Source organism: Camelus dromedarius, chromosome 19 (genome assembly GCF_036321535.1).
Source record: "Camelus dromedarius isolate mCamDro1 chromosome 19, mCamDro1.pat, whole genome shotgun sequence".
Classification (NCBI taxonomy): domain Eukaryota; kingdom Metazoa; phylum Chordata; class Mammalia; order Artiodactyla; family Camelidae; genus Camelus; species Camelus dromedarius.
The window spans coordinates 6,761,009-6,778,920 of record NC_087454.1 but is presented as its reverse complement, the minus strand read 5'-3'; the positions used below and the strand labels follow the sequence as shown (position 1 = coordinate 6,778,920).

At 42.9% G+C, this 17,912-nt stretch overlaps 1 protein-coding gene across 14 annotated transcripts in view; it reads right to left on the bottom strand.

Moving 5' to 3' along the window:
* SYCP2L (synaptonemal complex protein 2 like) overlaps positions 1-17,912 on the bottom strand; it is a 61,968-nt gene that overhangs the window by 8,424 nt on the left and 35,632 nt on the right. For 7 of the 14 annotated variants that reach the window (XM_064476191.1, XM_064476192.1, XM_064476187.1 and 4 more), the window contains exons 23-30: positions 17,804-17,907; positions 16,876-16,967; positions 14,162-14,261; positions 13,995-14,053; positions 11,141-11,202; positions 4,260-5,894; positions 3,057-3,219; positions 302-397 (exon numbers count right to left, since the gene is read on the bottom strand). In XM_064476191.1, coding sequence (XP_064332261.1) covers positions 11,178-11,202; positions 13,995-14,053; positions 14,162-14,261; positions 16,876-16,967; positions 17,804-17,907 — 380 coding nt within the window. In that variant the 3' untranslated portion in view covers positions 302-397; positions 3,057-3,219; positions 4,260-5,894; positions 11,141-11,177. Of the gene's footprint in view, positions 1-301; positions 398-2,210; positions 2,321-3,056; positions 3,220-4,259; positions 5,895-11,140; positions 11,203-13,994; positions 14,054-14,161; positions 17,908-17,912 lie in introns of those variants that run through there. The other 7 variants (XM_064476188.1, XM_064476185.1, XM_064476195.1 and 4 more) reach the window with 6 other exon arrangements.

Below are 17,912 nucleotides of genomic sequence, written 5' to 3'. Positions count from 1 at the left end.
ACCTCCATCCCTTCACTTGTAAGTATCCTTCTCTCCCGGAAACTCCCTGTAAAACAAGGGCTCGCTTCGAGCACGACTGTTACCGAGCCTCTGACAAAACCCGAGTGGGACTGAGAAAGAAGCCCCTTGGAGCAAGTGGACTCTATTCGGTTTTAGGTCTCAAACAGGAACTAAGATCAGTCCTTAAAGTGCCACTGTAGGTAAAAAAGAGACTGAGAAGAGAGACATCACTGGTCAGCCACTGCATCCACCGTATTCCCAGTCATCCGTGAGGCCCTAGTCTCAGCACTCAGCATCATACCTGCAGTCTGGGACGCTTCGATGGGCTTCATGTCCACGCAGCAGGCAGGGAAGCATCCTTCAGCAGAATGAGAAAGCCAGGCAGCTGGAATCCTCTCTGATCAGAGGGAGAACCTCGGGCAGTTACACTTGCAAGCTCAGCTTAGTTAGAGGTCCCAGGACGCTTATTTCCAACCTGGTCTTTAATTCTAAAGGAGCTTAACACACATACAGCCTTAAACCATTCGAGGGCTGGTAAAAATACATAGCTAGGAATTCTTAGCCACAAAAATTGAATCAGGTCAATATTTTCATCTGTTGTGAAGTGTTACAATTTTAAACAAAATGTTTATTTTTAATGTGATTTTCCTTAAAGCAAAATTGTAAAAAATATTGTATAATTTGTTTAAAAAAAAAAAGAAAATGTCCCCCCCCCCAATAAACTTCCTCTTGCTCTTAGGAATGCAAACATTTAAATGAATATTGTAACCATATCTGTTAATTCCCTAGTTTTTTAAACTAACAGAATATTTACTTAATGGAATTACATATGGAAATTTTCAACCCATCAAAATTATATACTGAACTGTTTAGGCATATTGGGGGGAAGGTCCTCCCCACTCCCATCAGAGAAGTATTTTTTAAGGCAAAATGCTATCTACTGTGATGGGCAGGACAGCACTTTGTAAGGGACCAGTCTGGTGCTTTCCGACAGGTACACATCAGTTTTTGATGTTTCCGGGGACGTCTTTATTTGGAAAATAAGGATATCACTTTTTTGGTTTTCCTTTGAAAGTACTTAAATCTTAAGAACATTGTATCATGATTGGGGTGGCCAAGGAAGCAAGAGAAACCATTTTTCTTTGTAGATAAAAAGCATTCTGTATGATTGTTGTATAATAAATTAATTTTTACACTAAAGTAAAGCATGTTGTGATTCTTATTTGGTTCAAAGAAGTTCACATGTGTTCTACATGCTATCCCAAATGATCTATTACTCAGGAATTTTTTTTAACAATAAAGTGCTATCTTAGCAATTAATTTTAGATATTTAACTCTTTGTTCCAATAAGCCATGGGCTTCTATGTAACAGTCACCTTTACATAGTATTCATATACCAAGGTAAGCAACTTCAGAAAACGGCCATTCATAAGAAAACTTTAAGACCAATTAGATAAGCAGAGGATAGAAAAGTTGTAACAAAGTGCTGTGCAGGATAACCCGGGACGAGCACTGGATTGGTTGATGAGACTAGACTAGGCGTGAACAATGTGGTGGGATGCTCTGAAGCCTGACTCTCCCTCGGTGGAGGCCAGCAGACAGGAGGCCCCTGCGGCTCAGGAGATGGGAGGCGAGCGGAGGCTGGACCACGGGGAAGGCTGGGAGAGCCGAAAGGTCGTGGGGCACATCACAGACATTACGGCCATGGTGTGTCAGTGTCGGGAGTAGAGTTTTCATGTGATGTTAAGGAGAACAAAACAGATCCAAAAGTGCTACAAAAGATTTGCTCAGAGTCTTCTTATGAAGTTGTTTAAAGTCCTGGCTAGTAACAGGATGAAGGCAGGGGAAGAGGGGGTGGGAGGTGGCCCTGCAGAGGGAAACTTAGAACTGAGTCAGGGCTGAAGAGCCTCCCCGTCACCTGCTGCGATTTCATTATTTTAAACGAGTAGAACCAGTTCATGAAGGCATCCTAACTGTTGCTGCAAATTAGAAGCTGCTTAAACACGATAAAGCTTTACCTAAATAAGTTCTTAGTTACTCTGTATAGAGGACAATTCGGTAAGTTTTTATGACTTCTGAAATTATTTTTTGCTACTTAAATTATTTATTTAGGCTTTATTCAAAGTCAAACTATATTCATACCACAGAAGAGTTCTACCCCAGGGCAGGCAGAGAAATAAACACTCTCACAACACCTCGACCACACTCACCTAAGAAACCCCTTGACCTTCGGTAAGACATTTCAGTCATGGGGGAAAAACGGAGAAGCTATTGATTTGTAGGTCATTTTTCTGTCTCGAGAAACTGTGCTCAGGGAACGCTGGGAGAACAAACACCAAGAGGACAAGTCAGGCTGAAACTCATACCCTCGTGGAGCACTTTGTAACTGCGGCCAGTGTGGCGCTTGCGAGCAAGCCCCGGGGAGCCCATCACGACACCATCTGAAGCCACAGCCTGTTGGCAGCGGGGGTGAGGGACATGGGAAGGGGCAGCGACCCTCAGGGCTCGCCAAGCTCTGGCACGAACCCTGGCATTTGCACGCACCGCGGTCTGTAACCTTCCGATGGGGCCTGGCCTGTGCACTTGTGTTGGCCACAGTTACCAACACTCACCCTTTTACACTCGGCCTGTTAACCTCACTGACCCCCGAAGGCATTTAAATTTGTGACTCCCAAGCGCTGAACAACGAAAGGAAAAATTGTACAGTTTTGCTTGGACTGATGTCATATACTTTCAGGGAAATGAACTTAATATTCCTGTTGGCTGTGGTACTAGTGATAAATATCAGAAAATGAAAATTTCTCTGAAAGATGTAAGCGCTCTACCAAAGACAGTCCATGTAGTACTAGCTTTTTTTTTTTAAGGCTTGTTTAATCCTATGGGCTTTGAGAAACTCTGGAAATAGTAATGTTCAATTGAAAAATTCATTAACTCTACCTTTCCAATGCTGCTTATTAATCACTTGAGATACAGAAGGGACTCCGATAAGATACCTGGTCAAGTAGGGGGAGAAACATTCGATTAAAAAAAAAGAAGAAAGAAGGAAAACAGCTTACCAAGCAAACTTTCCTAAAGGAGACAATGCCTTTGTTTGATGGATGAGGAATCCTCCAGAGAGAGAAGGAGGGAACTTTGCCCAAGGAAATTCCAGAGGTTAAACACCGAGGGGAGTCGGCACTGTCTCGAGTGCCCCCCAAGTGTCAGCCACAGCACCAGGGTCTGGAATAAAGTGGTGCAGAAATCAGACAAGGCTTTGGCTCAAAAAGCTCACGTCCAGTGGTCACCTAGAGGGAAAACCGGGGCTATCACAGAACAGGGCAAGAATGTGCTGTCTGCGCTGTTAAACACACCAGGGTTCGGTCTCCCCTCACTTACAGGGGGAACTGAACATGAAGGCCGAGATCACTGTTCATTCCTGATTCAGCTCAAGACACCACTTTACTATTCTTGGCTTGAGAAGAATGACAAAGACGATGGAAATGACATCACTAAGCGTGACTCATCACACTTTCGGAGTATACCTGAAGTCTTTTCTCCTTTTGATAACAAAAAACCACTGCACTGTGTATTAGGGTCCAATCTGAGGAGCAGAGCCACTAGGAGAGGCCCACCTACATCCTTCCTGGACTTGACCTTACACAGCTGTGGGATTGACAGCAGCCTCCGTAAGGCTGTGGTCCTCGGGTCAGATGTTGGAGCATGAAGTCCGCAGGGCAGGCAGTCGGGAAGGGAGGAGGGATCCAGCGTGGGGAGGACTGAGAGCAAGCCGTGCACCGAAGCCCACAAGGACAGACCAAAACCCTGTCGGCCCACATGCCTCTGATCTGGGTGATGAGAGTGTGCTGCAGGAGCCAGGGCCCGTGTCGCAGCGCGATGCCCATGCCTGGCTCGTGTCACAGCGACACACACACACACACACACATGCCTGGCCCAGGAGGAGGAGGAGGTGACAGGACCAGGGGAAGGCAGAGCGGCTGCAGGCCCCCATCAGAGGTGAGTCCGCAGACCCGCAACAGAGCGCGAGCACCACAGGATGGCAGTCCTGTCACTCTGCCCCTCAAACCTACCACTAGACTCGCTCTGTGACCCGCTCTCACCAGAAAGGGGCAGGAGCAGAGGTCCTGGGAAATGCTTTCAGCCCAGTCAAGCCGAAACACTACCAAGCCACCATGTCCCATCATAAAAATCAAAAATGCTGGTGACACACAAAGGAATCCAGTGACCCAGTGAGAAAACTGAAAGGCACGCTCCCAGCTCACCTGAATTCCCAGTGAGGGGCTTCAGCCGGAAGCGACCAGTCCTCTGGGACCCAGGCGGCATTGGCTCCTCTATTATCTGGTCAGTAAGCATAACCAAACCATAAATGCAAGAATCAAACCATTAAATGAGCAGGAAAGAGCCTGACCAAGTGCAGCTGGGCCTCCTGCTCGACAGATCCCAGACCACGTGGAGACGGGCTTTCCAGCCCTTCTCGACCCAAGGCAAAGCGGAGTTTTTCCATCTTGGAGATTTTTTTGCTTTAATTAACTTACTAGTTTCTGAAAAGCATCAAAATTCTGAATTCACTGATACCTGTTGCCCATATAGTCTAACCACTCTGACTCCCTGCCTCCCCCTCCAAACAGACACACACACACACACACACACACACACACACACACTTCACACACTTCATTCCTTAGGCTCCTGGGACAGGTCTCAGCTACACTGGCTTAGACACACCCTGTATTAGTGAGGATTCTCCAGAGAAAGAGAACCAGTAGGACAGATACAGATAGAGATACCTTGATATACATATTTTTATACCTAAATTATAAAGAGAGAGAGAGGGAAATGTTTATTTCAAACACTAGACTCACAAAACTGTGGGAGCTGGCAAGTGTGAAATCTGCAGGATGGGCTTCTATGCCGCAATCTTGAAACAACTGTTTTTTCCAGCAACCTCAGTCTTTGCTCTTAGGGCCTTCAACTGATTGGATGAGGCCCACCCCCTTTACAGATGGGAATCTGCTTTACTCAGTCTACCGATTTAAATGTTAATCGTATCGAAAAATGAAATTAATTAAATAAGTGCTCTTATACTCTGCAAAGCCTACAACAATATACTAAAAATAGAGTTCATTAAAAAACTCTAAAGAAAAACGATGACAAATGGGAGTTGTAAGGATTGTTTTAGGCAGATTAAACTATAAATAAATAAGTCATATTATGCAACTTATTAAATTATAATGGATAAACTCATTTCAGTGTACAGTCTAGCTGAACTTATCCAATCATGAAGAAAACTTTTTTGTAGACAGCCTCAACTTGCATTGTTTCATTTTCCTAAAATAAATTCACTCGACTGTATGCACAACTTTATGCACTCAGACTTTATTAGGGCATTCAGTAATTATCAAAAGATGACTATTTCTCCTCTGCCAAAGTTGGTATTTTTGTTAAAGTGCCAGAGAAACTGAATATCTGCAGATCAAATGAAAGGATAACTATTTCGAAACACACCACCATTTTCACCTGAGCGATTTGCATCACATTTGAATTAGTTCTCCCTTAAAGAGAAACACCAAGCAGTACATATACAGATGCTAAGGTTTCCCCACCTGCAGATAACTTGAATTCTCAAACAGAAATCAATTTTACTTTTACAAATCATCAAAAAAAAAAAAAAAGGGCAACATCACTCCAAGTTGCTAAACATCCTGAACTTCCGATTTTCTGACCAAATTTAATACAAAAGGTTAACTTGTGTAAACAAATGGACAAACTACCAACATATTTATAGTCTATTCCAGCTTGGCAGGTCGCAGGAATTCCATTTGGAGTGAATGAGCACAAAGCAGAAAGTCAGTGCTGGCATGGCCCGAGGCAGCCTTATCTCCTCCCCGTGGCTCAGACTGACGGAAAAGAAACAGGACAATAGTAGTTAGTGGAGCCTGAACTATCTCCCTCGTGGTCCCTCAGAACTCAGCAGGAAACATGAACGTCACTCCTTTTCATTGGCTACATGCCTAACTTGGATACTCAGTGAAGTTGCATCTTACATGCTCTCCAGGAGCTAAGGTCTGTGCCCTGGGCCAGGGAACACTCTCAAAAATCTCTTAAAAAACGTGTCACTGTGAAGACACATGTGCCATCTTTCAACAGGCTATTGCGCTAGGCTATTTCTTGGACGGAGGACCAGATCAAGTGGCCGGGCTGGCTTTCGGGGCCAGCTTGTACGAAAAATGCGTGTTGTTAACAACCAGACTGTCACTGAGCCCAAGGATGCTCTCAAAACAAGAAGTAGGTAGGAGCTGACATCAGCTGAGGGAATGGATTCTCCCACCGTAAAAAAACACTAGGGCACATGCTCATTGGGGAAAATGACAGGCAAAATCACTCGTGCGATTTATTTCTCCGTTCTTCCTGTGTGCAGCACCCATAATTTAATTCAGGCATGAGAGACAGTACCGGTTACCTATCCAACATCTAGTCTCCGCTTCCTCCTTATGAACGGAACCCTACTTTGTGAGAACAGTAGCATGCTCAGTTAAATTCTTGCCACCCCGGATTCCCGTGTAACTGAGTGACTCAGTGACTCATGTGACTCAGTTCTGGCTAATCAGATGGAGACAGAAGTCTACTGGTTTGTCTTCTGTGAAAATGGTTTCCCTAATTTAAAAATAAAGGAGAATAAGGGGGAGGGTATAAATCAAGTGGCAGAGCACATGCTTAGCATGCACGAGGTCCTAGGTTCAATCCCTGGTACGTCCATTAAAAATAATAATCACTAAATAAACAAACCTAATTACCTCCCCCTTCAAAAGAAAAAAAAGAGAGAGTAGAGTTCAGCAAATGTTAAAAATAAATAAATAAATAAAAATAGGGGAGAATAGATTCTGCTGGCACACATCTTTTACCAAATCCTTGCCCGTCTCCTTCCCTCTGCCCGGGGTGTGGAAGACACGCTTCAAGGGAGTAAAGTCCTTCTGTGGCTACAAAGCCCAAAGCCACAGGACGGGGGGCAGAGCAGGAAGCGCCGGGAACATGGGGCCCTGACTACCACCTAAAGCTGCGGTCCCAGCCCTGGAGAGCCTCCCTCTGGGCGGCTGCTCGCAGGGTTAAAATAAGACCCCTACTTGGTTTAACTGCTGGAGTTTGGCTTTCATTATGTGACTGAGTGTAACATGTTCATTTAATTCGCCTGTGATCCAATTCCCCACGAGGGCTGGGAATTCTAATATTCTTAGCCCAGATTAGCCTTTTCTCCATATCCTCTTTTAGTACTATTTTGATTTGGAGATTTGTCATTTTTGCTGCCCCCGGATAAAATAATAATGTTCTCCTGATAATGAAAGCCATTCAAGACCTATGTACCAGGGTCTTCACTCCAGAATTATTGGTAATAATCATTTTAAATAACCTGGATGTTCATCAATAGGGAACTGAATGTGTAAGTTATAGTAGGTACATCAGCTGGGACACTGCATTTAAAAAAAAAGCAGATTCATGTGATTGATTTGGAAAGGATTCCTACATCTATTGCTGAGAGAACAAAGGAAGACTAATGTGCATAATATTTAGCGTATCATTTATGTTACCTAAAATACACGTATTTCCACTTTTGAAGATTTGTATATATTCTTATATAAGCATAGAAAAAATATCTGGAAGAATACATACCAAATAGTAAGGAGACAATTCTCTCTGGATCATAAAGATGAGGGAGGGTTAGGGAAAGGGGGAAAAGTTCACTCTTTATAAATGTTATGCTGTTTGAATTTAACACATGAAAGAAATTTATATCTTGCACTATGTCCTAAAAATACAAAACACTCTAAGACAGAAAGTAAATTCACCTAAAATGTCACCACGCAGAAATAACCACAGTTGACATTTTGATGAGTATCTTCTAGAGTCGAGACCTCGTACTACATATGCATGCACACACACCCCATCCTCCGTAACACCACCCCCTCCTGGGACAATTCTTTCTCACCCTCTTCTTCTGGCTTCATCTCCCTCATCAAACTTCAACACATTGGAGCGTCCCGAGAATTTTGTTCTGGAACGTCTCTATAATTGGTTCCTAAATCAATTCTTCCAGTCTCGTGCTCAGCCCTCTGCCATGAACTTCAGTCTCGAATATCCCAGTTACCCACCTGACAATTCCATTCACAGGCCGAAGTCACAAGGTCAATGTTAAGTCCCAAATCAAACTTTCAATATCCATCCACATCCTCCTCCTTCCCCGCCAGCCAATAAAACTGGACCTTTCCCAGTCTTCACTATTTCCTTAAATGACATCAATTTCCACCTAGATGCTCAAGCCCCAAGCCTGGAAGTTGTCCTTAATCCTGCTGCTTCCCCTCCAGCCACAACTAATCCATCAGCAGCCCTTCCAGCTCCAGCTCCACCGCACACATCATTTTCAACTTTTAACTCAGATGTTACTTCCTTAGAAGGACTGACTTGACTCTCCTCCTTCCATACCATCTGTCTCTCTCATCACACTTCTTTCCTTCTTAGCCTTTACCACAATCATGAGTTCTTATCTATTTAATTGTTTACCATCTGTCTTTCCTACTAGAATGTACCCCCAAAAAGGTCAAGGGCCCCTTGGGTCTTGTTCTACCCCCAGGATCTAAGACAGTACCAGCACCTAAAAGCCTCAACAGTTCACTGAACGAATGAATATATGAACATAGACACCCTCATCTAACATTTAAAACGAATAGGATTGTGTTATATATGCTGTTTTGCAACCAGCTTTTACTTCTCACTCACTGTTGAGTATCTTCTACATCAATGTCATCCAAATCACTCTTTTTGATGGCAACACGACATACCATACGAGTGTATCGATCGATTTAACCGGACACTAGCTGGGCATCTAGACACTTCCCAGTACCTCCCTATCAGAGTCATCTGTAATACACATCACAGTAAGTGTCTGGTGGCCAATTTCATCTTTAAGATAATTTCCTAGAAGTGGAATTTCTGTGTCAAAAATCTCAAAGCACAGCTTTGGACATTGAAAGGAGTTGTTAAAAAAAAAAAAAAGCACCCACTGCATTTATTCCCAAATAAAATGAAGCAAAACACACGTGTTCAACAAATAGTTACTAAATTCTTTAAGGTAAAGGGAATGACAGTCCTATTAAAATATATTTAGCTATGGTCTGCTTAGACCTCCACCTTGAAGAAAAATCTCAAAGTTGATACCTGCATTAAAAGCCCCATTATTAAATGCTGTAAGAAAGAACAAAACAGTATTTAAAGAATCCAGCTGGGTGGGAGGGTTGTTGTCCTTAAAGTGACTGTGTCCAAGAACAGAAGAGTTGGGGGGTGCTCTACACACATTAGATTTATTTCACTCTGTGGGCCTGACAACACGGCCAGGAAACTCTTGGAGTGGTGGCCCCAGGAGGTGCTGGCCCGTCCGGGAAGCATGAGGGTTCATGGTGATAATTCTATAAACTCTTTCCTTTAAAGATCTGAGTCAATCCCATCTGGCTTCAAATTCCTCTTTGTCTTAGTCACTGTCAAAAGACAGCCACTATCAGCCACGTTACCATCCATTCTCACCTAAAGATGGTTGCACGTCTCCTCCTCTGCCCCAGTCTACTCCCCTCCCCCACCCTCCAGAGCGCCCCTTCTTGGGCCCCTACAACCCAATCAGCCAGCAGCAAACACCTCAACATCCTCAGCCTCTTCTATCTCCTTGCCTCCTCCTTTTAGCTAAAACGTGGCTGACTCCAAGGCACCACCTGTTACTTTACGGGAGATTGTTCCGTGGGTCTCTCTGTGCAATTTCTCTTGTTTTGGTATTGGAATGCAAGGTTCATAAAAAGAACTGGGGAATTTTTATGCTCCTCTGTGCTGGAATAGTTTCAACAACACTAACATTATACTTTAAAGGACCAGCAGAATTCCTCTGTGATGTGATCTGGGCCAGACACAGGTTTGTAGGGTAGTTCTTTAACTTTCTCTATTTCTTCTGTGAACATTTGCCTATGTTTTTCTATCTATTTAGGAGTCTGTTTTATTAAATGATATTTTTCTGGAAAACTGTCCATTACTTGAGATTCTCATCAAAACTTGGATAAGTGCAGACAAATGCAGGTTAAAATGTTAACAAATGAACTCTTGTTTCTGCCCGAGTCACATACCCCTCCGACCCCAAGTGTTCCCTATCTCTCTAATCGGCAGCACCATCCATCTAATTGCTAGAGGACAGAAGCCCAGGAGGCAGCAGAATTCTCCTTCCTTTACCTATTGCTTCCACTTCTCAGGAACTTACTTAGTCTAGCCCCCAAATGCGTCTGGAATCTCTCCATTTCTCACCATCTCCAAGGCCCTCCAGTCAAGCTTTCCTCTTCTAGTCTTCGCTTTTCCAATCAATTCTCAACACAGCAGCTAGAAAGATTTTCTTAAAATACAACTCAGACTACCCTCACCCCCCGATCGATGCCTTTGCTCACAGCCATCCAGAGTTTCCTTCACCCTTACTATACAATTCAGACTCCTCGACGTGGTCACTGACAGTCAGCCAGGCTCCCAACTTCATATCCAGGAACTGTCCCCCCTACACCACCGTGATCCAAGAACTTTCAGTTCCTCCAAGATGTCAAAGTTCTCCCCAGCCCAATCCTGTTCCTTGAAACAGCTCACAAGTCTAGTCCCTTCCCATTCCTGAAACGGCATCCTGAGTGTTGCTTCCTCAGAGGGACCTTGAATGACCATCCTATCTGAAACTGGTACTTCACGCCACCGCTCTCTGCCAAAGCGCCTTCTCAGCCTCCCTCGAAGCACTTAGTATACTTGTGATTGTTTTATTTGTTTAGTTTTCTGTCTTCCTTCAAGGAATTTACTTTGGGGTGGCAGGCGGGAGGGGAGCCAAGAACATGTCTGTGTGTCATTCACTGCGTCTCCCTGTTTAGCACAGAGCTCGATGCAGGGCAAGTGCTCAATTATACGTATTTGCCAAATGAAAGAATGACCCAGATCCAGAAGGATAATTTCTAGGATGGGAGATACGGTGAAACAGGAGGAAGCTCAGTGGAAGCGACGTAATGTGGACAAAGAATGAGAGTAACTTCTAGGGCTTGCTTCCCCACTTCAAGTCACGGTGACTGAACAGAGCAAAGCTTGTACCTACCCCAGGAGCGCAGCATAAAGCGGATCTTTGGCGTTCCTCATGAAGGCTGAACTGGATTAAGCCTGCAAGAAATTGATCCACCTCATTATGTCCACATTAGGCAATTTAAAAACAAGACTATATATCCGTGTGCCTATTACATATGTACCACGGAGTGATTTCATAGACTGTTGTATTGCAGGACCTTCACTGAGGAGGCTCAGTAGCCAATTCAAGATATCAACGTAAGAGATGAATATTTTCATCTGATTTTTTTTTATTGAAGTACAGTTGATTTACAATGTGGTGTTAGTTTCTGGTGTACAGCAGTGATTCACTTATATGTGTATATATATATTCTTTTTCATTATAGGTTATTACAAGACCTTGAATGTAGTTCCCTGTGCTACACAGTAGGACCTTGTTTATCTATATTATACATAGTAGTTTTTAGGTTTGATTCTCTTTTATGCATTGTCTCTGTCATGCCATTAGCCCACAACACATGGAGAGGGATTTCATGACCACCATTCAAAGCACTGAATCCCTGTCTTCTGCACCTCTGTGCTCGGGGCTGCAACAATCTAGTCTGAGGAAGTCCTTCTCATCTCCCTAGGAAAATGTGTCAAGCCACCACTGACGTGCAGACATGGCAAAAGGAGAGACACTGGGCACCTGTGTGATCTCAGCCAAGCTGATTAACCTTGCTAAGTCTCAAGGGCACATCAAGCACTTAGCCCAGAGCCCAGTGCCCGGTCGGAATGCAGTGTGAGCTAAGGGCACCACCGCCTTCTCTCATTTGCAAACCACGGGGCATGGTCCTTATGTGCTCAGAAGAGAAGAGAGCAAATTCAAAACTTGGAGGTTGTATACTTAAAAGCCATCTTTAGCCTTTAATGAAAAAGAATATGAAAACGAATATATGCGTGTATATGCATGACTGCGACGTTGTGCTGTGCACCAGAAACTGACACATTGTAACTGACTGCACTTCAATTAAAAATAAATAAATAAAAGCCATTTTTGTTCTTCGAGGTATTTGAAATTCACACAGGGGCCCGTTATCAAGGGAGATGAATGAAACTAGTGATTAATATCTACAACGTAAACTACATGAACTGATGAGACAGTTGCCTAAAATCTGGGTTTAGACAAAACAGGTCCTCTACCCCAAGAAGTATACTTTAAAAGAAGATGTATTTAATTCATTTCAAAGTACTAACAGTTACCCCTTCATTCAGGAAAGGCAGCCCAGATTTAGAAGTTCATAATAATGTTTTTAATTAAATTGTCTGAAGTTATTTTCTAGCAAAATAGATCATGAATTCTCTAGGTTTCAGAAGACTAAGGGATATAATCTCTATAAAGCTCACTCTATTATAGATTATACTTATCTGTATTATATAGACAGATATACAGACAGGTAGATACAGTGTACGTAAATATACATAGTATAGTACAGAGAACTGCTTTATATCAGCAGTTCTCCACCTCACATTTGGGACCCTTAGGGAAACTGTTTCCAAAGGTTCTGTGAGGTCAAAACTATTTCGGTCATAATGGTAATAGCACTAAGACATTACTTGCTTTTTTCATTCTTACTCTCTCACAAATGTTCAGTGGAGTTTTCCAGAGGCTACATGATGTGTGGTACCACACTGGATTGAATTCAGAGGCAGATATGTCTTCTATTAAGCCAGACAGTAAAGAGATTTGCAAAAACATAAAACAATGCTACTCTTCTCACGTTTGTTTTGGAAAGTCTGGTTATTTTTCATTAAAAAAAAATCTGTTATTTATACCACTATGCAAAGGTTTATTATTTTTTAAAATAAATACGTTTTTAAAAAACGTCAATTTTTAGCGTGGAAAATATTCAGAGATATATCCCCGCAAAGCCAAACCTCTCTGGGGAGTCTCAATACATTTTAAAAGTGTTCAGAGGTCTTGATTCCAACAAGTTTGAGAACCATTAAAAGCCAACCATGGGCATTCAGTGAAGAAGTTTTAAATGGAAACCTACTTTAATCACGCACATGGAGGGAGATGCATGCGTGGAAGAATTTTGCAAATCTATAGTCCACACTGTCATCACTATTCATTGTGTTAACTGGGGTCGACAGTAGCATGGAACTCAAATTTGGAAAGTTTTTGCTGTACTTGTCTGAAATACATGACATGATCAGAATAATATCCCTTTTAAAACCACGTGACTTCGATTTCTGGGATAAAAGCTGATTCTCAACGGGGAGAGAAAGCTTGCGCCATTACAAATTTATAAGGGGCCCCTTTTGATTCGAGCAGGAAGAAAGCACAGAATGTCGCCCCAGGTACAGGCAGAGGCGTGACGGGCTCCTCTCTCTTTCCCGACTCCTTAAACCCTAGGAAAAGGCACCGTGTTCCAAATGGATAGAAGCCGCAGCCTCAGAAGGCATGCTGGCTGATCACAGCGGGACACACGCGGAGCAAGACAATCCCACGTGTCTTTTAAAACAGAATATACAGAATATATTGTCAAGAACACAGTCCAGCTTCACTGAAAATCAACGGTTGGCTCAGAAGCCCAACCTCAATATTTTCCTCAAAATCTATTTTAAGTATTTAAAAATATTGCTTAAAAAGAAAACCACTTGCATCAAAAACACTGAAGTCTGGATGACCCTGATTATGCTCGTCAAAATCAATACCCCAACTGGCATCCTAAACCACGCTCTAAGCTCAGGGATCCCCAACCGAAGTGGCTGTTGAGAAAAGTTGCAGCTAATTTGCTACTAATCTAAGGTTTTATCAAACTCAGCCACTCACACTTGAGCTGAATACCTCCTACTTCAACTAAGATATGCTCTAGAAAGAGTATTTGTTTAAAAAAAAATACCTCAGCAGTTGCAGATCACAGAATGATTTCAGATCATCAGACTGTTTCCCCCAAAATTCCTAAAATTGAACAAAAGGTTGGCTGGTTGGATGAAGAAATTAGCAGTTATTCCACCCTGGACAGAGCCCCTTAAGTCACAGAGAATGTTCCAAACAAGAGGAACTTACCAGAACATTCTCCTCAAGGCGTTTCAGATCCTGAATATCCTTCTCAAGACTGCTCAGCTCTTGAAGAACAAAATCGTGAAACTCTTCTAGTTTACTCATTCTGATAAATATAAAAGCCACAAATTTCATTGGGGCAGCTTGGATGTGACAAACGACACTCTTAATCTCTTATTGCAAGGATATTTCATATTCTTCCCTAGACATTTCTTGTCTTAAGAATATATGTCTCCCATTTCTCCGATGAAGACATACAGATGGCCAAGAGGCACAGGAAAAGATGCTCAATACTGCTTATGGTCAGAGAAATGCAAATTAAAGTTACAACGAGGTATTACCCCACACCAGTCAGAATGGCCATCATTCAAAAGTCCACAAACCACAAATGATGGAGAGGCTGTGGAGAAAAACTGCTACTACTGATGCGAATGTAATCTGGAGCAGCCACTATGGAAACCAGTACGGAGATTAAAACCAAACTAAAAATAGAGCTACCATGCGATCTATAAATCCCACTCCTGGGGGCATGTATCTTGCGAAAACCTAAATTCGAAAAGATACATGCACCTCAATGTTCATAGCAGCACAATTTACAATAGCTAAGACACGGAAACACCCTGAATGTCCACTGACAGATGACTGGATAAAGAAGCCGTGGTATATTTATCCAATGGAATACTACTCGGACACAAAAGAATGAAATATTGCCTTTCTCAGCAACATGGATGGACCTAGAGATATCATATTAAGTAAGTCAGAGAAAGACAAATATCATATATCACTTAGATGCAGAATCTAAAAAAAATGACACAAATGAACTTACTTACAATTAGAGACTCACAGACATAGAAAACTTAAGGGGAAAGGCAGGGAGAGATAAATTAAGAGTTTGAGATTAGCAGATACAAACTACTATATACAAAATAAACAACAAACAAGGTCCTACTGGATAGTACAGGGAACTATATTCAGTAGCTTGTAATAACCTATAATGAAAAAGAATCTGAAACAGAATATTTATATGTATACCTGAATCACTATGCTGCACACTAGAAACTAACACATTGTAAATCAAATATACATCTCCCTTCTCAGCCCTCCCCTCCCCGCCTGCCCATCCTCACCCCCAGAAACATAACTATGCAAACTTTGCTTGAGCCTTTCAACAGAAGTCCAGAGACAACTGGCATTTCAAAAATCATTCTTAGTAGAGCAAAGGGGAGGTGACTCCAGGCATAGGGAGACTGAAGCCAGACTTGGCTAAAAGCCAAAACACCAATCACGGCTCCCCATCACCTCCCGCCTCCCCCCTGCCCCTCTTTCTCTTGCCTTCAGTTGGCCTTGAAATTGGCTGATAAACTCTCTTTCCACCTCTGCATCTGCAACCTGAAATTTCTAACAGTCGCTGTTCTGGGTCTAAACACCAAATAAACTGCTTATCTTCTCACTTGCTTATTTCTGCCTTCTCCGTTGGGCTGAAAGTCCCATGAAGGCAAAAAGCTCCTGCCCACTGCCTGCGGGCACTGAGCCCAGGACAGGCTCAGCGTGCGCTCACTGGATGGAAAGGGAGGTGAATGCATGCTCCCTACAAGGTGACAGGAGTTCCACAAGCCCAAAGTCCCTCACGGGCTGATTTCGAGAATCTAATGATTTTGCGTATATATAAAAGTTTGAAACAATTATAAATTGCTATTTGTGTTATGTGTTCCACCCTAAGAAACTTTCTACTTCAGTTAAGCAAACTGACCTCTCATTGATTTCCGCCCCCCTCCCTTCATTTATAGGCCATTCCCTCCCATGAGGAACAGCTTCCATCCTTGCCTTCCCTGTACCAGGCAAAGCTGTGTATCCAGAACCTCACTCCAGACGCACTTCCGCTGCAATCACTGAATTAATCACAACAGAAACCCACCTCTCTATTCAACCCCTTCTCACTCCACATCTGTCTGAAATCTTGGCACCTTTGTGCTTCCTGCTACATGGACCTAGGGGTGTGTTTGTGCACGTGTGTGTGTGTGTGTGTGTGCACATGTAAGTGTAGCAAAATATACATAGAATGTACCCCTGAAACCATTTTTAAGTGTACAGTTCAGTGGCATTAAGAACTCAGTGTCGTCCAACCATCACCTCTCTTCATTTGCAGAACTGTTCCACTCTCCCAAACAGAAACTCTGCTGATTAAACAAGCTCTTCCCCTTCCCTCAACCCCTGGGAACCTCTATTCTACTTTCCAGCTCCATGAATTTGCCTATTCCAGGTACTTCCTATAATAGGATCATATAATACTTTTCCTTTTGGATCTGGATGATTTCACTGAGCTTAAGGTCCCCAGGTTCATCCACGTTGTAACACGGGTCAGAATTTTCCTCCTTTTTAAGGTGACTAACATCCCACTGTACGTATATACCATACACCATTTACCCAGCATTTTTTTTACATATATATCCACGCTCATTGTCTTCACAATTGGACTATGCATTTTCTAAGAATGGTATTTCAGGATCATACAATGGAAGACCAACTAGAGGCTTAAGGAGGCTCTTATTTCAATCCCTCATTGTACAAATGAGAAACCAGAAACCCAGCAAAGTCAAGCAATTTATCAAACCTCACCTCGGCTCAAGCTTCCACTCATGGTCCCGCACAACAGTCAGGAGACAAAGGCGGTTTGCCAAGGATCAGCCTTCCATGAACTTGTTTTGAAACCCAACACTTACCTGCACTGATGGATCTGGTTTAAAAGTTTCATTAGGCAATCTGGCGCTTGCTTTGTATTTTTTGAATAAAGTGGGCTCCTTCTGTACCTAAGCTAAATCATAACAATAACAAAATCAGCACATTTGGGTTAAACATAACAACATACATTGGGTGCCGGCTTTGTCCTAAAAGGATGCTGCCAGCACATAATACAGTGAACATTATCACTAATGAATTGTGACCAGGCACCGTAACACACACTTCATGTGTTACCCCAGGTTCCGTACCAATAAAGAACAATGCTATTGATACAGACTGACTATCGTGAACAAATTTCCATTATAAATTAGCTACATCAGTACTACAGGAAGTAAGACTGGAGATCTTCCAAGTTAGCTAAACGAGTGTATGTTAGGTAAGATACTTTTCTCAAAAGTGCTAATAAGTAACTCATTAGGGATTTAGAAACAATAGGATAAAATGGAGGGGATGGAAATGGTTTCAAAGTTCATCTTGCAGTCAACGTTTTGTGGCACCCGTATGTGCAGGGTCTCAAAGATCTGCCACCACTCAGCTGACCATCCGCCCAAGTCACCTCTCTCCTCCACACGGTGCCCCCTCCTCCCCTTCCTTGTATATCACTGTGACCAAACCATTGCTTCCTGGTTTCTGGATTTCTGAGAATGCAATCAACACAACCAAACCATGAGTCTGCTTTGCACGTAGGTACCTCTGGTCCCACTGCAGCAAACGGACATGGAATAGCTTATAAAAACAAACCACAGTTCACAACGGCACTGAAGTCTGTGACCACAGCTAAGACAAACATACCTCCCCAGGGACTCAGGGACACCTTCACACAGGAAGGGTAACAACGGTATTGACGAACAGGAACTGGTCACTACAAATGCCTAACGAGCTGGCTGCTGCTTCTTAGTGGACCATTACCTCGTATTTTCTTTTCAGTTCTCTCGTGAAGTTTTCAAAGGTTGTGATCATTGCAGAACCTTTCGAGTTCTCCTGCGTAACTATTAGGGATGAAGTAGGAATGCCTTCC